This window comes from Crinia signifera, chromosome 1, assembly GCF_055691185.1.
Source record: "Crinia signifera chromosome 1, ASM5569118v1, whole genome shotgun sequence".
NCBI lineage: Eukaryota > Metazoa > Chordata > Amphibia > Anura > Myobatrachidae > Crinia > Crinia signifera.
In genome coordinates this window covers 85,200,063-85,225,165 of record NC_139217.1, presented here as the reverse complement: position 1 = coordinate 85,225,165, position 25,103 = coordinate 85,200,063, and the positions used below count along the sequence as shown (strand labels likewise).

General features: G+C 42.6%; 1 protein-coding gene across 1 annotated transcript in view; it reads right to left on the bottom strand.

Annotated features, from left to right (window-relative positions):
- Positions 1-958: 958 nt before the first annotated feature.
- Positions 959-25,103, bottom strand: part of TLR3 (toll like receptor 3) — a 55,059-nt gene continuing 30,914 nt past the window's right edge. The window contains exons 3-6 of the mRNA XM_083169214.1: positions 23,976-24,930; positions 23,691-23,885; positions 7,051-8,885; positions 959-4,544 (exon numbers count right to left, since the gene is read on the bottom strand). Of these exons, the coding sequence (XP_083025340.1) occupies positions 4,316-4,544; positions 7,051-8,885; positions 23,691-23,885; positions 23,976-24,419 (2,703 nt within the window). The 5' untranslated portion in view covers positions 24,420-24,930 and the 3' untranslated portion in view covers positions 959-4,315. The remainder of the gene's footprint in view (positions 4,545-7,050; positions 8,886-23,690; positions 23,886-23,975; positions 24,931-25,103) is intronic.

The window sequence follows — 25,103 nt, the reverse complement described above, 5'->3', positions numbered from 1 at the left end:
GGATGTTTTGTTAGTGCTCATGCGCATTTCTGCGCACGTGCATACGCAAGGTGCACACACCCAACACAGCGGCCGGGAGGTGGAGAGGGGCCTGGGCAGCCCCATTAGCATATAGGAACATCCAGCGTTTCATGGGCGTTCTCATGCTAATGAGGCCATGATGTGTGGAGGGCAGCTGACATCATTGGATGTTAGCTGCCCGCCCATTTCCTCCCCAGCATGCATGCACGCATATGTAAGGTTGCTCCGAGCTACACCCCCCCCCACCACAGACACATTCCCCCCTCCCCCTGCAGACACATCCATCCCGGTATCCCCCCCCCCCCCGCAGACACATCCCCCGCAGACACATCCCCCCTTGGTACCTGGGCAGCACTGGGGGTCCTTGCAGTGGTCTGAGCAGTCAGCGCCGTGGTCCCTGCAGTGTATGGGAAGTTAGCGGTGGGGTCCCGGCAGCAGATGGGAACTAGTAGCGGTATAGACTTCCCATCTGCAGCAGGGACCCTGTCGCTGACCGCCCAGACCGCTGCAGGGACCCCTGCCGTCTGCGCTGTGTCAGCTCGCCTGCGCTCCCCAATCCCATGGGGTGACAGGAGCCCAACACTGGCAGCAGTGCCGGTGTGGGGGCCCCTTATGTGTGGGGGCCCCGGGGCAACCGCCCCTGTCGCCCGGTGCTTAATCCACCACTGGGTGCACCTTTCACATCTTTCGATGGAGGTTCCCCCTGCCCTGTGAATGGATGTTACTGCAAGAGCAGTACAGAGTGGGAGGGGAAGCTTTTAAGAAGGCGTTGCCCCACGGCCCCTCCAGAGACCTATTAGTGGGTCACATTGGCCACTAATCGGCTTTGTTTTTTTTTTTCTTTTATAGAGGCATAATGATAAAAGCAGCAACTAAAGGACCTTGGTAGCGGATCTTTAAATATTTCTCAAATAAAAAAGTACAAAGACCATGTAAACCTTTTAGCACAAAAGTGTTAACATTTATTATAATATGCAATACAATCGCATAAAAGACCATCAGAGCTGTACAATTAAGGCCAATATTTTCAGTAACAGTTTGTATCCCACACGTATCATGGTGGGAATCAAACCCAAGTCCTCAGTGCTATGATGCATTAATGCTTACCATGACATCATCCATGGACACAGGCCACAAATGACGCCCCGCTGACAGTAATGGCAATGTCCACAATTTTTTTGAGGAAAAATCAGTCTATATGTACAAAAAAGGCTTGTTTCAACATTTTCGGCAAATTTGGGGAACAATCAGTGAAAAATGACTTAAACCTTTGCATTTTCTAGTCCTTTATTTCCCCCATTACTTTTTGTTAGGTTTAACAGCTCAGCAGCTTGAAAAAAATGAAAACAAAACAAACTATGGGGGGTATTCAATCCCTGCCGCTATTTCCGATGGGGAAATATCGGCGGATGGCTATTCAATGCTCTCTTGACCGACAGCATTGAAGAGGCAGATCGACAGAAAAGGGTCCAACATTAAAGGCTGTCAGGCCCGTTTTGCGAGAACACCCATGAATTGTCGAGATCACGGATGGTCTCCGCAATCCACGGCCGTTTACGCGGACACGCCCACTTTTCAACCATCACCAGGAGGGACACTGAATCCCGCCTGGTGATTTGCGGTCGAGCAAAACGAAAATGGGATCATGGCTGTCGGGACGTACCGACAGTCATGCCCCAGGATTGAATACCCCCCTAAGCGCTGCATATTTTCCACAGACATAATTACAGTACATAGTACAGGTACAGTACACCACCAGTTTTCTGACACCCTTGGTCCCAGCACTGTGCTGGATTATCCATTTTGCCAGATTATCAGTGGTACCTATAGTGGTATCCCAGCAGTTTACCCTCCTGCCCCCATCACCTAAATCTAACCTGACTCCCTAGCACAGCCTCCCCCCCCCCCCCACACACACACACAGCACCTAAACCTCTATAGTTTAACTCTACCCCTGCAGCCTAGATCTACCTCTGCAGCTGCACTCTACTCCCGCTGTCCCGCAGCCTAACTGAGCCAAATTCAGCTCTCCCAGAGCCTAACTTGAATCCTGCAGCCTAACAACACCCTGATGTGTCCAGATTAAAAGAAGTTCAGTATTTTCAGTTGCTGGAGAACCGGTGTTGTACCATTAAATGTGAGCTAACTACAGTAGCTAGCAAATACACTAGACATAAGTAAATTGCACAGGTACACAACCCAAAAAATAGATTTATTTTGTCTGCTACAGTAACTTAGGGGTGGGATGTACTAAGAGTGCAGACTTTTTTCCCAGCAAACATCAAAAACATATTAATTGCATTTGTACTAACATGAGTGATTAGTATTGTAATTGTAATTATTGTATAAATAAACCTACTACTACTACTACTATTGTGAAGGACAGCTCTCCCAATAAGAGAGCTGCTGTCCTTTGTGAATCTCTGACTTCCAGATTTCGACTCTGGGAGGACATTTTTTGCCCAGTTGCATGCCAAACACATGCCTTTACCACTTCCACATTACACAAACCAGTGATATATAGAACGGTCTGGCAAAATCTTATGTCTTCCCCATGATCATAAAAATACAGAATAAGATAAGGTACAGCCCATACATTAGATGTAAAGTCATTCTGTCACTCAGACAATAGAATTATCCAGTATGAGCGTAATACACTTCCTTATTTAAAGCACCACTCTGATAAGACTATTTGACAACTCAGTCTAGTTGGTATGCTAACCACAGTAGGAAGGTTATTCAGTAAGGATGCAACTTTACCAACACAGAACTGTCTAACACATACGACAAATAGCTGATGAATGAGCATTTGAGTAAATAACCCATTTTTAGAACTCTCTTTATCTAATTTTTCTTACTAAGATGTAGGATAGGTCAACTAGTATGGAGATTATAGGTGGTGCCAAACACAATTTTAGAATAAATTTTCAACTAGTGAGGGACGTACTGGGAGGTATGCTCAGACTTAGAACATCAGCCAGCTGCATGTGGGGGTTCAGTATGGTTTACCAACAATTGAATACCGACAATCACTTGGACGGCACTGTTATACCGGCAGGGTGTAAATACTGATGGTCAATATCCCAACAGGTACATAAATCCGACAGTTGTTACATTATATTTATAAGGTGCCACAAGTGGTTGGTAGCTCAGATGTAGGGAAGCAGAGGAGCAGTCTGCATGTTACCAGGGGTAAGTAGTCAATGATAGAAATGAATAAACACAAGTGAGAAGAGATGGGGGTATAGATGGTAGTAAGAGAGCTGTAATTGATGTGCTTGAGAATAGGGCTGTGAGAACGGCGCTGGGGGGAAGAAGGTCCTACTCCACGGAGCTTACAGTCTAGAGGGGGAGTAGACAGACAAGCGACCTAAGGTGCAGGTAAGGGAGGCCTGAAGGCAAAGAAGTGAGCATTTCAGGAATGGCTAGGACAAAAAGCAGTAGGTAGGGAATGGATAGTGGCTTTGGTACCAGGTCACACAGTTTACTGACATGATCAAAATGGCGAACATGTTAAAAAGTCGACAAAGTTGTAATGTTGACATAGACACCATATTATTGTTCCGTGTCCCCTTGTATGGCTTGATGCGCTCGCCATGCTTCGGGCATAGTGCCTCGCTGTGCTTGGCACACTATTATTTTCTCCCTCTGCCCACTGGGATGGTAAAGTACAGAACAAGTCCATTTTTGTTAAAAAATCATGAAAAACTATGTTCAGTATTATTTATGTCATTATTTTGCTTGTCTGCATTCTGGTTGCATCTGTGTTTTGTACCTGTCGGTGTTTTGATTGTATTTTGACGTTTTGGTAATTTGATTATTGGTGTTTTGTACCTGTGGGTAGTTTGTTCATCGGCATTTGGTTGTGGGGATCCTGTCATTCGGTATTTCGTCTGTAGGTAACTTAACTACACACTGTACCCCTGTGGCACTGGTACTGCATGCAATTGGGAATTCCAATGAGGATATAGAGTTGATACTGCTGCAGGCGGGTGTCCAGTGGGTGTCGCAGCAAAGTCCAATGATCGGCAAGTAGAAGACCCGGCTTTGGATGATGGTAATCATAATGAGTGCATTGTATTTATGATTTCACTTGTTTTTGATGGTAATCTTAGCCGCATGGACGGTGTGACCGGCGCGAGCCCATTATGGCACTGCCCTCAGCGGTATATGTATGCTGCGGGACTCAGGAGCATCTGGGATATGGAGAAAGGAGATGCATTGGTGCAGCACTCCAACCCTCTGCTAAATATTTTGTTTTTCTGGAAACAAATGAAACATTTTCTGTCCATGTTCAGTTTACCAAGTTACTAGACCCTAATGCACTTTTCAGTTTTTGCTTAAAGGCATTCACCCTTTCCTTGTGAGCTGGCCACTCTAGAATGCAGTGATTCTTGAACATGCCTCTTCTCAGCTGGATGCTATGAAATAGTTTATAATCTGGGATGTCCTCAAGAAATAAGAGAATGATGGAATCGCGGCTCTGCTCAATAGCTTGCTGGACGGCATGCTGAATCTTGTATCTTAGAAAAGCAAAACAAAATAATTAATTATATGCACAAGAGACTCCAGTATGCCATATGGTGCTGAATAAATTCATGTTGAGCTCTGAATGCTGCTAAATTCCCAGAGGCCTCAGGATAAAAAGATAGTTTATATACCTCTAAAATGTATCAAGATATTGCTTTTAATGGAATGACTACGGCAGAAAAGGGCTTGTCTTTCCCTGTTTATTTACTCTTTAGCTATTGTGTGGGTGCAGCTGACAGGCAATTGGGACGCCCACTCAGGGAGAAGCACAGGCTGGAGCTGCCTCTCACCCCTGCTCGGCACATGGCACTGAGCAGTGTGTGCTGGGGAGAGAGGCAGCTCCAGCCTGTACTCTGTACTCCAACTGCCCAGCTCTCTGTAGCAGGGGAGAGGGGAGTGGGACCTAGTCCCCTCCATCAGACCTGGGTAAAAAGTACCCCCCCCCCCCTTTTTTTTGGTGCCACTGGCTATTGCTGCTTGCTCAAATCTATAGTTAGGTCCATATATATTTAAACACAGACACATTGGGGCAAATGTATTAAGCCTGGAAAAGTGATACAGTGGTGATAAAGCAGTGAAAATTTGGAAGGTGATAATGCACCAGCAAATCAGTTCCTAACTGTTCCTAACACAGCTGAAGGGGTTAATAATAACAGGTGTTTGGTCCTATTTTTCATAGGACCAAATATAATTGGACAACAATTGGCACAAACGCTGTTTCATACACAGGCCTGGGCCATTCATACGTTATTTCTGTATCCGTTAGGCAGACTTAAAGCCTGGAGTTCAATCCCAATGTGGCATTTGCATTTGGAAACTGTCACTGACAACCCATAACATGTGACCAAAACAGTTTTCAATGCAAGTGAGGCCACCCTTAGGCTTCAAAAACAAAATTATGCTGTACCAAGGTGATGGGAAGAAAAAAATATGGAGAAGGCTTAGATGACCTTATCTGTAAAACACTGCAGTCTTTATTAATTATGCATCCTGGTAGACAGAAGCCGGCTGATGGATTATAAAGTGTATACAGATATATTTTATGCTTAGATTCAGTATAATTCGTCATGGTTGGACAGCGCTTTACAATACAGATGTACAATGACCCAAAACATACTGTGAAAGCAACTCAGGTGTATTTTTTAAGGCAATGATCTTAACTGGAACGAGCAGGCATTTCACTCGCTGGACTCTAAGCTAAGAGAAGAAATACCATGGAACAAACAGCTACTGAAGCCCATTGCAGTAAAGGCCTGCCGAAGCACGACAAGGGAGAAAATCCATTATTTGGTCATGGCCATGGGTTCTAGGCTACGGGCAGTCATTGCCTGCTTAAAATTCAGATTTTCTTTATGATTACAGTATGTTAACTTGTCCCATTACATTTGAGTCCCTGAACACAGGGGACAGTGTATAAAAATTGGTGCAATTCCTAAACGTAAATATTTTTGTTAAGCCCCTTGAATGAAGTTGAAAGTTTGCACATCAGCCGCATCTCCAATGTTTCATTTCAAATCAATTTCAGGGGTTTACAGAGCCAAAATTAGGAAAAGTGTGTCAGTGTTTATTTATATATGGGCCTAAATGTATATGTCCTATAAAACCTCACTGTCCTGTAAGACCTCACTGAAACTGAAACCAGATACAGATGGAGCCACGTCCACCTATAACGCTTTGCGCATGATTCGGCGTGCCATGTCATGAATAAGGCACGCATGCATGTGAGACGCTGATGTGTGCTGAGATGGGTCATTTAGACGTGCCGGTAGGATAGATGGATGTGGATCCATCTGTATAAGACTTATGGGCAATACACACAGGGCAATTACAGCCCCATTTCTATGCATGAAATGAAGCATGGATCACTCCATGTGTATGGCCCCCAGTGACGGAGATGCACAGTCCCACGTGGTGCTATGACCTCACTAGATTTATACCGCATGCAGTATAAATCTTGTCATCGACAGTGTTCTCTCAATTGAGAACACTGGCCGTGACAGATCGCTCAGCACATATCACTCCCAGCGGAGAGTATAGTAGTGGTCCGAATACCGGCACCGGCATCCCAATAAATGGAATCCTAATAGGGGCCCAGTAAGTATACTTACATTTCCCCTGCCCCCACTACCCACACCCTAATCATAACACCCCCCCGGTAGCCTAACCCTCTCACCCTATAGTCTAACCCTAAGCCCCACTTCTAAGTGCCTAACCCTCCTTCCCCGCAGCATAGACCTAAACCTCAAATAGTAAAATAGAAAGTAACAATATGAAAGTAAAAAAAAAAAATATATTTGAATAATAAAGCATTTTTTTCCAGTTCTGATTCCCAGCTACTGTATCAACATCCTGAAATGATAATTGTAAAAGACAGACATGCAGCTGTCATTGGAAAAAAGGCTGCACCATGCACGGAAGATACGGGTTTTTCCCTATAAGCAATTTACATTAAATATGTTTTTATATATTATTCCACTGGTTTCTATTTGTCACACTTACCTTTTACACCATTGATCATTTAAAAAATAGTGAGTGATAACAAAAATGATCTTTCTGCTTTGGTTGATACTGTTGACTATTGATTGTAGAATTGATAATCCACCTTGAAAATCTCTTTCCTCAAAGCAAAATTTAAGTTTGCAAGTCTTGCCTTTTTCCAAAGGAAGCAGATATCGGTCAACCCAAGTCATGTCTTTCTTGGCATGAATAATATAAGCATCATAATCAAATCTTCTATTACCCGGATCAATTTCTCTAAAGCCAAGAACTTTGTTTTCCAAAATACTCCAGTAAAACTTCATTCTCCAGCCTTGGAAATGTAGAAACAAAACCAAAAACATAAAACAGCTTGTAAAAGTGAAAGTGGTGATAAAAACTGCTTTAAAAGGTGCAGTGTCCTTGCAAGGTGAGCTATCAAATTTATTCACCAAAACACCATGGTAATTCATGGGAGTGTTACAAACATATTGCAGCGGTAGGCCTTGGACACTTGTGTTTGTACTGTTAAGCCAGTTAGCAAACCACATTACACTTTCACATGTGCAATCAAATGGGTTCAACCCCATATTTAAACTGTTTAGGTTCCTAAATACATTTTGAAATGTTTTTTCTTCAACTGAAGTTATGAGATTTTTATGAAGATCCAAATAAACAAGTGAGTTTTGATCATCAAATAATGATGGTGGCAGTAGGTTAATATTATTTTCACCCATTTCCAAGATGTTCAAGTTTGAAAGTCCTTTGAAGGCATCAGCTGGTATTTCATCAAAGCCATTGGACAACAAGTCAAGTATTTCCAGTTTGTCGAGTCCTTTGAGGAACAAAACAGGCCCACCGGGATTAGCATGCTTCCACAGTCGTTCCAGGTTGTTGTGCTGTAGATTGAGAATTCTAAGATTATGAAGCCCAGCAAACATGTCTTCCCCAATATTAGCAATATTGTTGTTACTGATGTCCAAATAGGTTAGATTATGCAGAAAGCTAAATGGAGATGTGCTCAGAATTTTGAATGTTATTGCTGACTTTCTGAGATATAATTTTTCAAGAGCTGGAACAGAAATAAATGAATTGCTTGTTAGAGTCAGTTGTTTGTTGTATGATAAATAAATCATTTTAAGACTTTGAAGCCCTTCAAATTCATGTCCAGTCAGCTCTTGGTCAATTCTGTTCAGGCCTAAATCGAGCACTTGAAGAAGTTTCAGGAAGGAAAAAGCTCTATATTCTAGTTTACCCAAGTTTGTTTTTGTTAGATTCAGCAATATTAATGGTGATTTTGAAAAAGATGAAAATGTGGTATTAGTAACAGTGGGGAAAGTGCATTCAGCGAAGCTTACATTCTTTAAGCTTGTCAGCCCTGTAAACGTGAGATCTGTAGGGACGAGTTTATAATTTTTTTCAAAATTTAAATACTCCAGGTTTTTCAACCACTGGAATGATAAGTCATCAATTTTAGGGTCTTTTGAACTACTGAAAACGTTTTTTAAGTTCAAGGACTTGAGACTCGATAAACCATTAAATGCTCTGGAACTTAGATGACTGACTTGATTTTCCTCCAAGTTCAATATTCTCAAATGTTGCAAATAAATAAAAGAATCATTATCAATTTGGGACAAGCTATTTTTGGAAATATCCAGACTTGAAAGATTTGTGGCTGTTAGCCCTTTAAAAGTTGTATTGTGTATCTTTGAAAGTTGACTATTAAGTAGAATTAGGACTTCAATTTTAGTACTGACTAGTTCTGAGCAGAGTTGCTCTGTCAACTTGGTCCCAAGTGACATGTTCGCCATTACAAGTATACGAAGATTTCCTAGCTGCTGAAAACAGTCTTGTTGAATCTAAGGGAAAGAGAAACATATTATTTATATTTCAGAATATATTAAGTGGTAATATTTCAGGGGTAAATTTATGAAAGCTTCTAAAGGCCCATACCCACTGGGTGACTTTGAGCTGAAAGCCGCTCAAAACATCAAGTTTAATCGGCTTTCAGCTCAAAGCCACCCAGTGTGTATGGCCCGGCAATGAGTGGTAAGCGCTGCTGCGCGTTCCCGCATCATCGCCAGGAAAGCCACTCCTCTGCTGGTAATACCAGCAGAGGAGCGGCTTTGAGGACGGCTTTGCATAGCGCTGCACTATGCAAAGCCGTCCTTCCCCCACTGATGGCACCGGGCAGGGGGAAAGCTGCTCAGTGTGTATGCACTGAGCGGCTTTCCCCCCAGCTAGCAATCATCGCTGTCCATACACGCCCAGTGTGTATGGACCTTAAGAGTAAAAAGTGGGTATTGCAATAACCAATCAGATTCTAGCAAACCCTTTTCTTTATCGCATCCTAGAAAATGATGATAGAAATTTTATTGTTTGCTATGGGCAACAGCATGATTTTCACTTTTATAAGTTTTAGTAAATTTAGTAAGAATATAAAAATGCAAGGGATAAACATATGGTTATTGTGCATACATTTATTTATTTTAATTATTTACGGTTTCTAATATAGCGCAGCATATTCCGTTGCACTTTACAGTTGTAAACTGTGATAAAACAAACTGGGTAGTATCTGGCTGATATACATGTAGAAGGGCCTTGATTGCAAGCTAACAATCTATAGGGATAAACGGGATAAACGGAGGGATACATAAGGATAGGAATCTAGAATACATCATACACATCATACATAAAATATATGGAATCAATACTTGCCTACATTTGTGAATTCCTCTCTGGGCCAATTTCCTTATTAGGCCCCACCCCTTAATGGGTAAATTGCCACGATTTAATAATATTGTAATAGGGACGTGGCTAAAATAACATTACTATAGAGAACATACAGTGTAATGGTTAGCATTACTGCCTCACAGCGCAGAGATCATGGGTTCGATTTCAACCATGGCCCTAACTGTGCGGAGTTTGTATATTTTCCCTGTGCTTGCGTGGGTTTTCTCTGGGTACTCCCACAATCCAAAAATAAACTGATAGCCTTCCAAAAAAATGAACCCTAGAATGAATGTGCGTGCATGAACATGTGGTAGGGAATATAGATTGTAAGCTCCACTGGGGCAGGGACTGATGTGAATGATCACATATTCTCTGTAAAGCACTGCGGAATATGTGTGCGCTATAAAAGAACCTGTTAATAAAAAAATTAATTGTGTTATTAGTCCCTACACCTTCCGCTGGGACCACGGTTTTAATGTATTTATCTCCCCATTCTGGCCACTTTACTAGGAAATGGACAAAATTTGGGAAGGGTGCCCTCTCTTCCGGGACTGTGGGGGACAACCAGAAAAACAAGGTATTTCCCACAGGTTATGTTTGAGAAGGCAAGTAGGATGTAATCTAAAGTAAAAACACAACCATATTTTAAATATTACACTGGGGAACAGTCAAGTTGATGCCATGGATTTAAGAGCCAATTCCAATTAATTTTGTGCTCCTGATCATGAATATGCCATGCTTATTTTTCAATTGGCTCTAGTTTTTGAAACATGCACATGTTTACTCCAAGCATTAGTGAGGAGACATGAATGTGTTGTGTATCTCAAATGTGACTACCAGCTACGTTATCACAAATAAAATAAATTCTTGTTATTGTTGAAAGAAGGTAATAGCAGAATAGATATAGTTCTGCTTTTTGAAGTAAAGTGAATTAGACTAGTAAGGTAAAGCAGTTCAAATGAGAAAATAATACAATTTAAGCGGAGGAGGCATATGCCATAGTCTTGGGACTTCCTGCTGCTGCTGCAGTGTGATAGAGAGATAGAGAGAGAGATAGAGAGAGATAGAGAGATAGTGACAGAGAGAGCTATATTTTGTGTCCGGCACCCCCCCTTTTTGGGGGTGCAGGGGTTTTTTATATATAAATAACTGTCAGTGCTGCTGCTGCAGTGTCATAGAGTGATAGATAGTGATAGATAGTGATAGATAGTGATAGATAGTGAGAGATAGAGAGATTTGTGTCTGCTACCCCCCCTTTTTGGGGGTGCAGGTTTTTTTTTTATATATATAACTGTCAGTGCTGCTGCTGCAGTGTCATAGAGTGATAGATAGTGATAGATAGTGAGAGATAGAGAGATAGAGAGAGATAGTGACAGAGAGTGATAGAGAGTGTATATTTTGTGTCTGCTACCCCCCCTTTTTGGGGGTGCAGGTTTTTTTTTATACATATAACTGTCAGTGCTGCTGCTGCAGTGTCCTAGAGTGATAGATAGTGATAGATAGTGATAGATAGTGAGAGATAGAGAGAGATAGTGACAGAGAGTGATAGAGAGTGTATATTTTGTGTCTGCTACCCCCCCTTTTGTGCTGATCAGTATATCTGTGCTGATCAGCAACTTTTTGGGGGCGCAGGGTTTTTTTTTTTTATATATACCTGTCAGTTGCTGCCAGTTGCACTGTCAGTTGCACCAAAGGTTGTGCACCTGCTGCCCCTCACTGGTAATCAGTGTCGCATCACTGATCACCTTTTTTTTTTTTGAGAGTGCTGTGGGGTCTTTTTTTAATTTTTTTTTTACACACACTGTGATTTTGTGGGTGTCCTGTGGCCACTGTGCGCTGATCAGTGACGTACATCACTGATCAGCTTTTTCGGCACAGGGTTGATCTATTTTTTTTTTTTTTGATCAAATTCCTGTTGCCTTTGAGCGCTGTTCAGTGACGGACGTTACTGACCAACATCTGTGCTCAATTTTTGGCGCAGGACCTTTTTTTTTTTTTTAACCCCTTCAATTTTTTTTTTTTTTTATTGGGATCAAATTCCTGTATAAAGTATTTTTTTTTTTCTGCACTACATACACACTACACACTACATACCCCCCGGGTTGAAATAAAGTTTGTACCCCCCCCCTACACTATACACGTGTTGAAACATTTCACTACCAGTAACACAAAAATAAAAATGGCATCCCAAATGTCATCCCAAATGTCATCCCAAATGTCATCCCAGTCATCCAGAAGAATGTATTCAGCGGAGGAGGCATATGCCATGCTTGCCTCTGACTCTGACACAGCCAGTGATGCAAGCGGGGAATTTGAAGGATTTGTCTTAAGCTCCTCTTCCTCCTCTGGTGATGAGGGACCCCCTCAAAGACGCCCCCGTAGAGCAGCTGAGACCCACCCCCCAATAATTGATCTCGTATGGACCCCACCACCAGACAATTTTGAGCCCCAGGTTCCTGAGTTTTTGGCCATGCCAGGAATCCAATTTGATTCCACAGGTCTCAGAGAAATTGACTTTTTCAAATTATTTTTCTCTGATGATTTTATAAATTTAATGGTGGACCAAACTAATTTATATGCCCAGCAGTTTATTGCTCAAAACCCCACGTCATCATTTGCTAGGTGGACCCCTGTAGATGCAGTAGAGATTATGACGTTTTGGGGTCTGGTGTTTCATATGGGCATAGTAAAAAAGCCAGAAATTAGGCAATATTGGAGTACAGATGTTCTGTACAGCACCCCATTTTACCGTATGGCCATGCCCCGGGCTCGATTTGAGACGATCTTTAAATTTTTGCATTACAACGATAATGCACAGTGCCCTCCCAGAGATGATCCCACCTTTGACCGGCTATTCAAAGTCAGGCCGGTCATTGATCATTTCAGTGCCAAATTTGCAGAGATGTACATCCCTGAAAAATTTATTTGTATTGACGAGTCCCTTATACATTTTAAAGGAAGGGTTAAATTCCGCCAGTACCTTCCCAGTAAGAGGGCAAGGTATGGCATAAAAATGTATAAGCTGTGTGAAAGCACCTCAGGGTACACCCACAGGTTTAGGGTATATGAAGGGAAGGATTCAAGAATTGAACCGCCAGAATGCCCCCCCTCCCTCGTAGGTGTTAGTGGAAAAATTGTCTGGGATTTAGTGCACCCCTTCCTGGATAAAGGTTATCACCTCTATGTGGATAACTTTTACACCAGCATCCCCCTGTTTAAGGCCCTTGGTTCAAGAGGTACAGCAGCTTGCGGTACTGTGCGCAAGAACCAAAGAGGCCTCCCAAAAACGCACATTGCCCAAGTAATGAGAAGGGGTGAAAGCAGGGGAATATGCACCGAAAATATGTTGTTGGTCAAATATAAGGACAAGAGGGATGTCCTTATACTGACAACAATTCACGGAGACAGTACCACCTCCGTCCCTGTACGAGGTACCAGTACCCACACCTCCAAACCTAATTGTATCCTGGATTACAATAAGTACATGGGCGGAGTGGATCTTTCAGATCAGGTACTGAAGCCGTACAGTGCCCTGCGGAAAACAAAAATCTGGTACAAGAAGCTGGCCGTGTATATCATCCAGATGGCACTGTATAACGCTTACGTGCTATTCCGTTCTACCGGCCAGAGGGGGACATTTATGCACTTTCAAGAGGAAGTCATAAAGGGCCTAATATTTGGGAACCAGCAGGCAGAGGGCCCCAGTACTTCTAGTACTGGCCCCCGTATTGTACCAGGGCAGCATTTTCCTGATGAAATCCCCTCCACTGGAAAAAAGGGCAGGACACAAAAAAGGTGCAAAGTTTGCTATCAAAAGGGAATAAGAAAGCAAACTATTTTCCAGTGTGACACTTGCCCCGACAAACCCAGCCTATGTATAAAGGAGTGTTTTAAAATATACCACACATCTATGGATTATTAGGTTCATAATTTCACCGTGCTTCGGGGGTCTTGCTAATGCCACATAGCACCCACCATTCATTCCACCAGAATCTGAGCCGCAAAATCCAAAAATCACTCCTTCCCTTCTGAGTCCTGCCATGCACCCAACTGGTATTTTTCGGTCACATGTGAGGCATTGCCGTACTCGGGAGAAATTGGGGCACAGATTTTGGGGTGCTTTTTCGGTACTTATGTAGTAACTGGGCTGCCGATTTTGAAATCGGGTCCATCGCATCGCATCGCACCCGACCAAATCGCATGCGATGCGATGCGATGGACCCGATTTTTCCATAGGATTCAATGTTAAAATGGACTGAGTCCATTTTAACATGGAATTCAATGGGAAAAAGGGGTCCTTTTCATACCCCTACTATCCAAGTGGGCATGGAGTTGGATATAAACCTGTGGCGAGCGTAGCGAGCCACCGAGCCCGAAGCGTGGCGAGCGTAGCGAGCCCCGCGAGGGGACACAGAATACCGTCCCCTCGCGGGGCTCGCTTCGCTCGCCACGCTTCGGGCTCGGTGGCTCGCTACGCTCGCCACAGGTTTATATCCAACTCCATGCCCACTTGGATAGTAGGGGTATGAAAAGGACCCCTTTTTCCCATTGAATTCCATGTTAAAATGGACTCAGTCCATTTTAACATTGAATCCTATGGAAAAATCGGGTCATCGCATCGCATCGCATCGTATGCGATGCGATGCGATATCGCATCGCATCTGATTGTATGCCTTAACTTAAGGCATACAATCAAAAAATCGGCAGCCCAGATACTACATAAGTACCGCTTTTTCTCCTTCATACCTTCTGAAAATGAAAAATTTTGAGCCAGAACTGCATTTTTGTGTAAAAAAATGTAATTTTTCATTTTCACTGCCCAGTTGTATAAAAATTGGTGAAACCCCTGGGGGTTTGAAATGTACACTATACCCCTAGATGAATTCCCTGAGGGGTGTAGTTTGCAAAATGGGGTCACTTGTGGGGGGGTTCCACTGTATTGGTGCTTTGGGGGTCTTGCTAATGCGACATAGCACCCACCAACATTCCACCAGAATTTGTGCTGCAAAATCCAAATATCACTCCTTCCCTTCTGAGTCCTGCCACTTTTTGGACACACATGAGGCATTGCCGTACTCGGGAGAAATTGGGGCACAGATTTTGGGGTGCTTTTTCTCCTTCATACCTTCTGAAAATGAAAAATTTTGAGCCAGAACTGCATTTTTGTGTAAAAAAATGTAATTTTTCATTTTCACTGCCCAGTTGTATAAAAATTGGTGAAACCCCTGGGGGTTTGAAATGTACACTATACCCCTAGATGAATTCCCTGAGGGGTGTAGTTTGCAAAATGGGGTCACTTGTGGGGGGGTTCCACTGTATTGGTGCTTTGGGGGTCTTGCTAATGCGACATAGCACCCACCAACATTCCACCAGAATTTGTGCTGCAAAATCCAAATATCACTCCTTCCCTTCTGAGTCCTGCCACTTTTTGGACACACATGAGGCATTGCCGTACTCGGGAGAAATTGGGGCACAGATTTTGGGGTGCTTTTTCTCCTTCATACCTTCTGAAAATGAAAAATTTTGAGCCAGAACTGCATTTTTGTGTAAAAAATTTAATTTTTCATTTTCACTGCCCAGTTGTATCAAAATTGGTGAAACCCCTGGGGGTTTGAAATGTACACTATACCCCTAGATGAATTCCCTGAGGGGTGTATTTTGCAAAATGGGGTCACTTGTGGGGGGGTTCCACTGTATTGGTGCTTTGGGGGTCTTGCTAATGCGACATAGCACCCACCAACATTCCACCAGAATTTGTGCTGCAAAATCCAAATATCACTCCTTCCCTTCTGAGTCCTGCCACTTTTTGGTCACACATGAGGCATTGCCGTACTCGGGAGAAATTGGGGCACAGATTTTGGGGTGCTTTTTCTCCTTCATACCTTCTGAAAATGAAAAATTTTGAGCCAGAACTGCATTTTTGTGTAAAAAAATGTAATTTTTCATTTTCACTGCCCAGTTGTATCAAAATTGGTGAAACCCCTGGGGGTTTGAAATGTACACTATACCCCTAGATGAATTCCCTGAGGGGTGTAGTTTGCAAAATGGGGTCACTTGTGGGGGGGTTCCACTGTATTGGTGCTTTGGGGGTCTTGCTAATGCGACATAGCACCCACCAACATTCCACCACCAAAAATCACTCCTTCCCTTCTGAGTCCTGCCATGCACCCAACTGGTATTTTTTGGTCACATATGAGGCATTGCCATACTCGGGAGAAATTGGGGCACAGATTTTGGGGTGCTTTTTCTCCTTCATACCTTATGAAAATGAAAAATTTTGAGCCAGAACTGCATTTTTGTGTAAAAAAATGTAATTTTTCATTTTTACTGCCCAGTTGTATCAAAATTGGTGAAACCCCTGGGGGTTTGAAATGTACACTATACCCCTAGATGAATTCCCTGAGGGGTGTAGTTTGCAAAATGGGGTCACTTGTGGGGGGGTTCCACTGTATTGGTGCTTGGGGGGTCTTGCTAATGCAACATAGCACCCACCAACATTCCACCAGAATCTGAGCTGCAAAATCCAAAAATCACTCCTTCCTTTCTGAGTCCTGCCATGCACCCAAATGGTATTTTTTGGTCACATGTGAGGCATTGCCGTACTCGGGAGAAATTGGGGCACAGATTTTGGGGTGCTTTGTCTCCTTCATTCCTTGTGAAAATGAAAAATTTTGAGCCAGAACTGCATTTTTGTGTAAAAAATGTAATTTTGCATTTGCATAGCCCAGTTGTATCAAAATTGGTGAAACCCCTGGGGGTTTGAAATGTACACTATACCCCTAGTTGAATTCCCTGAGGGGTGTAGTTTGCAAAATGGGGTCACTTGTGGGGGGGTTCCACTGTATTGGTGCTTGGGGGGTCTTGCTAATGCGACATAGCACCCACCAAAATTCCACCAGAATCTGAGCTGCAAAATCCAAAAATCACTCCTTCCCTTCTGAGTCCTGCCATGCACCCAAATGGTATTTTTTGGTCACATGTGAGGCATTGCCGTACTCGGGAGAAATTGGGGCACAGATTTTGGGGGTGCTTTTTCTCCTTCATACCTTATGAAAATGAAAAATTTTGAGCCAGAACTGCATTTTTGTGTAAAAAAATGTAATTTTTCATTTTCACTGCCCAGTTGTATCAAAATTGGTGAAACCCCTCGGGGTTTGAAATGTACACTATACCCCTTGATGAATTCCCTGAGGGGTGTAGTTTGCAAAATGGGGTCACTTGTGGGGGGGTTCCACTGTATTGGTGCTTGGGGGGTCTTGCTAATGCAACATAGCACCCACCAACATTCCACCAGAATCTGAGCTGCAAAATCCAAAAATCACTCCTTCCTTTCTGAGTCCTGCCATGCACCCAAATGGTATTTTTTGGTCACATGTGAGGCATTGCCGTACTCGGGAGAAATTGGGGCACAGATTTTGGGGTGCTTTGACTCCTTCATTCCTTGTAAAAATGAAAAATTTTGAGCCAGAACTGCATTTTTGTGTAAAAAATGTAATTTTGCATTTGCACAGCCCAGTTGTATCAAAATTGGTGAAACCCCTGGGGGTTTGAAATGTACACTATACCACTAGATAAATTCCCTGAGGGGTGTAGTTTGCAAAATCGGGTCACTTGTGGGGGGGTTCCACTGTATTGGTGCTTGGGGGGTCTTGCTAATGCGACATAGCACCCACCAAAATTCCACCAGAATCTGAGCTGCAAAATCCAAAAATCACTCCTTCCCTTCTGAGTCCTGCCATGCACCCAAATGGTATTTTTTGGTCACATGTGAGGCATTGCCGTACTCGGGAGAAATTGGGGCACAGATTTTGAGGTGCTTTTTCTCCTTCATACCTTCTGAAAATGAAAAATTTTGAGCCAGAACTGCATTTTTGTGTAAAAAAATGTAATTTTTCATTTTCACTGCCCAGTTGTATCATAATTGGTGAAACCCCTGGGGGTTTGAAATGTACACTATACCCCTAGATGAATTCCCTGAGGGGTGTAGTTTGCAAAATGGGGTCACTTGTGGGGGGGTTCCACTGTATTGGTGCTTTGGGGGTCTTGCTAATGCGACATAGCACCCACCAACATTCCACCACCAAAAATCACTCCTTCCTTTCTGAGTCCTGCCATGCACCTAAATGGTATTTTTTGGTCACATATGAGGCATTGCCATACTCGGGAGAAATTGGGGCACAGATTTTGGGGTGCTTTTTCTCCTTCATACCTTATGAAAATGAAAAATTTTGAGCCAGAACTGCATTTTTGTGTAAAAAAATGTAATTTTTCATTTTCACTGCCCAGTTGTATCAAAATTGGTGAAACCCCTGGGGGTTTGAAATGTACACTATACCCCTAGATGAATTCCCTGAGGGGTGTAGTTTGCAAAATGGGGTCACTTGTGGGGGGGTTCCACTGTATTGGTGCTTGGGGGGTCTTGCTAATGCAACATAGCACCCACCAACATTCCACCAGAATCTGAGCTGCAAAATCCAAAAATCACTCCTTCCTTTCTGAGTCCTGCCATGCACCCAAATGGTATTTTTTGGTCACATGTGAGGCATTGCCGTACTCGGGAGAAATTGGGGCACAGATTTTGGGGTGCTTTTTCTCCTTCATACCTTCTGAAAATGAAAAATTTTGAGCCAGAACTGCATTTTTGTGTAAAAAATTTAATTTTTCATTTTCACTGCCCAGTTGTACCACAATTGGTGAAACCCCTGGGGGTTTGAAATGTACACTATACCCCTAGATGAATTCCCTGAGGGGTGTAGTTTGCAAAATGGGGTCACTTGTGGGGGGGTTCCTAAATTTTAGCATCTTATGGTGCCTAGAAACCTACATGGTGCCTAAAAAATAATCTCATAAAAAGGAGGCTCCAAAATCAAGTAGGTGCTCCTTCTATTATGAAGCCTGTGGTTTGGTCAACGTGCACACTAGGGCCACATATAGGATATTTATGAAAACAAAAGAATTGGGGGAATCAATTTTTAGTCACATTTCTCTAGTAAAATGTACTGTGTTCCTTAGAAAAATGTATTAAAATTGCAAATCTGCAAAAAAAATGAAATTTTGAAATTTCACCTACACTTTGTTTTAATTCCTGTGAAACACCTAAAGGGTTAACAAACTTCCAAAATGCTGTTTTGAATACTGTGAGGGGTGCAGTTTTTGAAATGGTATCATTTATGGGGGTGTCTCACATACAAGTCCCTCAAAGTCACATCAGAACTGAACTGGTCCCTAAAAAAATCAGTGTTTGAAATTTTCTTGAAAATTTGAGAATTTGCTATTCATATTGTAAGCCTCCTAGTGTCCCAAAAAATTAAAAGGAAGTTGAAATAATGATGGAAACATAAAGTAGACATATGGTCTATGTTAGTTATTTTGAGTGGTATGATTATTTGTCTCACAAGCAGAAAATTTAACATTTTGCAAATTGCTAAATTTTCCATTTTTTTACGACATTTTGGTATTTTTCACAAAAAAACACAGACTGTATCGACCCAAATTTACCACTAATTTGAAGTACAATGTGTCACGAAAAAACAATCTCAAAATCACTGGGATAAGTAAAAGCAAAAAAAAGTTATCCCCACTTAAGTGATACATGTCAGATTTGAAAAAAAGGGCTCTGTCAGGAACGCAAAAACTGGCTCTGTCAGGAAGGGGTTAAATGGCCCAATTGAGCCGATTTTACATAGGGAACAATGTTAAATGGCCCCCAGACCCCAAATAGCCACCCTGAAGTGTGAAATGCCCACCCCAATTGTTAAAGCCACCCCACGATCAACGTCAACCCGAAGCGTGGCGAGCGCAGCGAGGCCGCGAGGGGCGGCGGTACGCGTCCTCCGACCTTTTCATACCCCCACTATCCACGTCGGCGTGGAGTTGAGAATAGAAAGTGTGGCGAACGCAGCGAGCCACCGAGCCTGAAGCGTGGCGAGCGCAGCGAGCTCCGCGAGGGGACGCGGATACCTTCACAGGTATCCGTGTCCCCTCGCGGGCTTCACAGGTATCCGCGTCCCCTCGTGGGGCTCGCTGCGCTCGCCACACTTTCTATTCTCTATTCTCGCTGCGCTTGCCACGCTTCGGGCACGGTGGCTCGCTGCGCTCGCCACACTTTCTATTCTCAACTCCACGCCGACATGGATAGTAGGGGTATGAAAAGGTCGGAGGATGCGTAGCGCCGCCCCTCATGGGCTCGCAGCGCTCGCCACGCTTCGGGTTCACGTTTATAGTGGGGGGGTGGCGTGGGGGTGCATTTCACATTGTAAGCACCCATTAGGGTGCTTATAAAATGTTTAATCGCATCGCATCGTATGGCATTGTATGCCATGTACAATGTCATACAATTTTAAAATTGTATGACATTGTACAGTATGGCGCGATATCGCGTCGCATTGCATACCATCGCATGCCTTATGGTATGCGATGCGATGGGCGCCGCCAAAATACACAAGTACCCCCTATTTTTTGGTATTAAGTACTTAGTACATGATAGTATTTTCAAAGAGGATAGGGCTGATGCTGTGCTGTATGTACGCCAGTGTGCAGAGCATATATATCCTGCTCAGGTAGGCAAGGTCCAGCGATTGTGCGTCAATGACATTTCACATTTATACAGAGTTAGTAAGTGGCTTTGTTACCCAGTAAACTGGTGTGACTGCACCCTGATAATGGTGACTGGTAAGAAACCAAGCTGATAGGGAGCGAGTTGGCAGTAACATAGGTTCGACTCTTCATTAATGTGCAAAATATAGACATACACCCTTATTCTATCCAACACTGAGCAAGCCCCAATCTTCTTGAGTTAAACCAACGTTACTATTTTATGTACAACCAAATGATTATGTGCCTTTATGCTTAAATGTAATCCATCTTCTAGTGGTAAGCAGCACAATAGAACATTTTAAGCAATAAAATCCATGCATAAAGATTTAGATGCTGACACTTTTGAGTACATCAAGTCAATAATACATCTGCAATAAAGCTACAAGAGAATCCACTACAATACATGCAGGGGCTTCAGCTGCACATTTGTTGGTACAGTACTGTATGTAAAGATGTTTTGGTGGCATAGCTATAAAGGTGTGGCTTTATGTGTGCGTTATCGAACAGGTTGTGTAGGTGGAGTAAGATCAAATGCCAACAGGGAAGATATGTTGCACAAACAGGTTCTCAGTTCTCTCTCCTTCCAGCAGCTGTTTTCTAGCTGTATCAGCAGCTTTTCCAGTGTACAGCTGTCACTCAGCAAACCCGTCTAATAGCTAGACAGAGCGCCAGGAATCCTTTCTAACATAGCTCGGTGTTAATCACTACGCTTAAGAAAGATAGACCAGTTCGCTTTCTGCCTTCAAGGTAAAGGAGAGGTCACATTGTTTAATAATGTTGTGGCAGGCCACCAGCCTCTCTCTTAAGGTGCCCATACATGGTACAATTGTTGGGTGCGATGAGATGCGCACTTCCGTCACACATCTCATCGCACAGCTCAAGAAGTATGCACATACTTTTTGTACTAGATCTCATCTCATCTCATTGCAAAACGTATGCGATGCGATGAGATCCGATACTGTATACAATAATTGTACCGTGTATGGGCACCTTTTAAAAATAACCTTCTACCTTAATTTAAAGGGTTTGGAAACATCTTTCTGAATTGCAATATTTCAGTAATTCTCAAAGTCATCCTTGCAGCATATTATATTTAATTATGTGCCCACTCTCCCCCATAGGGGTATATTCAATTACAGTCTTGTTGGAAAGCATGATGTAGCGGGAGCTCTAGTAATTGTATTATATACCATTGCTATGGTTGTGATAATTTTAGCTACTTGTCAAGGGAAAGGGGTTTTCCGGGCAACTGGAAACCCCCCCTGCATTTGTCAATGTTATAAAAGGGGAATATTTATATGTTGGTAAGAGGAAGGCAAAGGCTAGCAATAGCATGAAGACCTGTGCTTTACATGTATGTTTATAGTCACATTTTGAACACAGAAAGTTAATAAAAAAAAAAAACCTTTAAGAATTCTGCTTTTTCCCTGACTAGGGCATATTTATATTTTTTCTAAAATAATGTAAAAGCAGGTTTTTCATACAATTTTCGCATTATTTTAGTATTACTGAATATATGAATGGGCTATAGGTGGTGAATTGGTAAAATTTTCCTCCAAGCTCTTAAATTTGCATTCTTTTAGTTTGCAAATAATATTGATCAAACTTGGAATGGGAAATGTGATATTCTCAAATATGTTAAAATGTAAAAAAAAAGAAATACATCAGGAGCCTTGCGATAATTATGTCATCATCAGATGGTGTTATGCAGGCTTTGCTTCATTTCTACAGAGTCTGCAGTTGACTTATATGGCCTGTGTGTCTAAAAGCCTATCGGCTGATCACAGAAAAATAAATTGTTACAGTATAATAGATAATAAATAAAACTAACCTCCAATTAGGGATCGATGACTGGTGAGATCCTTCTCTGTGACCCGAACAGCTGATCGAGTCACAGAAAAGGAGCTCACTATCACTGATCCCTGGGAGAAAAGTGCAGGTAAGTTTATTCTTCTTATTTTCTATTACAGTCATGTTGACTGTTTCACCTAAATGTCGGGATTTTGACCATGTCAGGATTTTGTCCTTGTCGGGATTTGAAATGTCGGGATTTTGACCTTGTCGGGAGGTGCAGGAGAGGAAGCAGGAACCTGGGCAGCAGCTAAGATGGGGACATCACATGCGCACAAAGGTTCTAAGATAATCTTTTTTAAATAACTGAGGGGTGTGGAGAGGGGATTTGCTAAAATTGGCTTTTTGACAAGCTCTGTCCCAGCATGCAGATTTTAATGTACATTTCTGATAGTCATTTATAAATAGTGGTTTAACAAAACACAACTTTGATGCTACTGCACCATTGTCGTTAGGGGCCTGATTCAGAGGTGGACACTTGCAGCTATGACTATTGATACAGCAGAACATATTTTATGCTAATCTGTTGCTGTGCGTAATAAGGCGCACCATTGGTTGTGCCATAGGAGATGGCACAATGACCTTTTGAGGCATAGAATCTTCACCTGAACATGGCCACCTATCTCAGTGAACTATGTCTTTAGACGCAGTCATTGACCACAATACACTCATGTCTGGCTGGCCACTACCCCAGTTACCCCCTATGAACACCCACTGAAATTGCATGTATGTATCTGCATGCAATTTTGGTCAGTATGACTCAGACACATGCATGGGCTGAAAACATCAGCCTCTTGCGTTTGATGCCAACGTTGTGTCGGATTCGGTATGAAATCCCGACGGTTAAAATCCCGACAGGATCCAAATCCCGAATGGGTCATAATACCGACAAGGTCAAAATCCCGACATTTAAAATCCCGACATTTAAAATCCTGACATGGTTAAAATACCGACATATAGGGGAAACAGTCAACATGACTTTCCGTCGACATTTTTACCCGAATGTCGACATAGTCGACATAAACACAGTTGGAAGTGAACCGCAGCCCCTCGCATAGCTCGCTTCGCTCGAAATACTTCGGGCACGGTGGCTCGCTGCGCTCGGCACACTATTTTATTCTCCCACCATGCCCTAGTGGATGGTAGGGCATGAAATACCGCCTGTCGGCACATGTCGCGTCAAAAAACAGTGAAAAAACCCATGTCGACCTCGCGACCTGTCGACGGAAAGTCATGTTGACTGTTTAACATGTACATTCTATATGTCGGTATTTTGACCATGTCGGGATTTTAAATGTTGGGATTTTGTCCTTGTCGGGATTTTAAATGTCGGGATTTTGACCTTGTAGGGATTGTTTCCTTGTCGGTATTATGACCCATTCGGGATTTTGACCCTGTCGAGATTTTGACCGTCGGGATTTTGACTGCATCCCGTTGTGTCCAACACTGGATCAGTCCTTATAACTTATAGAAGCAGCTCTCACCAGTTTCACAGGGTTGGATGAAAGATCAAGTTTCCGCACAGTGTTGTTGCTGCCAAGAAATGTTAGGGCCTCCTTGTTTAATTCTGTGATCATATTGTGGGAAAACAAAAGCTCCGTAAGATTTGGTAACTGCTCCTTGTCACCCAGAGTAGTAGATGCCATTTTATTGTGGGATACATCCAGAATTTGCAAACTCTGCAAAAAAAACAAAAATCATGCAAGTCAGACTGACATAACCGGACAGGAAAGCTCTGTGAAAAATTTGACAACTGCCACATCTAGTACCTGAAGCTTTTCAAATGGGTTCCCAGTAATTTCCCTGATTCCATTTGAATTCAACTGCAGTTCAACAAGACTTTGGCAGGAGGAGAAGCCTTTCTGAGGGATCTTCACAAACTCATTGTGCTGCAGGTTTAGTATTTTCAGCATTGGTAAGTTCTGACACAGTTCTGTTTCCAAAATGTGTAGCGTGTTATAACCAACATCTAGGCATTCCAGTTTGTCATATCGTGAGAGATTAGCTGCCGGTAGCTTCTTTAGTCTATTATGGGACAGGTCTAGAACTTTAATACTGGCTGGGAGATCGGGTGGGATTACAGACAATTCTCTGTGACTGCAGTCAGCTTTTTCTAGAGTGATCTTACAGCCTTTGTCAGCCATGACGCAGAACACACATATTATGTAGACAGAACACAGCAAGTAGGCTGGGGAAAGATATACCCTCGTCATTATAATACTGTAATAATAAATGTAAAACAACAGTAAACAATCAAAGCTCAAAACTAAAAAGTTTCCAAGAAAAGTCTGATGTGATTTGGGATTTATACATCAGACTTATAAGGCACCAGGCTTCTTCTCCAACACTACTTCTACAGTATATTTGTGGCCTTTCCTGACACAGGGGAATGTTCACATTTAGGTTGTGATCATTTGCTGGATCTCCAGTATGACATTATATTTACTGTGCTGTAGAACTGAATATGGATCCTTCTATTCCATGGAAACACAATAATCAATATAATTCTTACATTTTAAGATGCATTAAGAACTAAGTGGTAAAACATTTATTTTTTCTATTTTATTTAAGAGGAGAGGTGTGATTCATAAGTTCTGGCGCGCTGCTTTAGGAGTGGGATTTTCACTTTAGCGTGTTACTGTCCTAGAGAGCTGGGTGGAGTTTGTATGTGTTGTGATCTTCTATGGTTGCATCTGATTCCAGGGTCTGAGTCCGTTGAGCTGACTGCAGTGAATAAAAAGAATAGGTTAATGAAAACTGTCAGAAATCCCATTAGAAACCAATCACAGTAAATCACAGAGTAACAATGAACAATAAAAAATAACAATGAAAAATTACAAAGTATCAGTCAGGACCAGTGACAAGCGCAGGATTTCTAGAGGGGGGTTTCGACATGC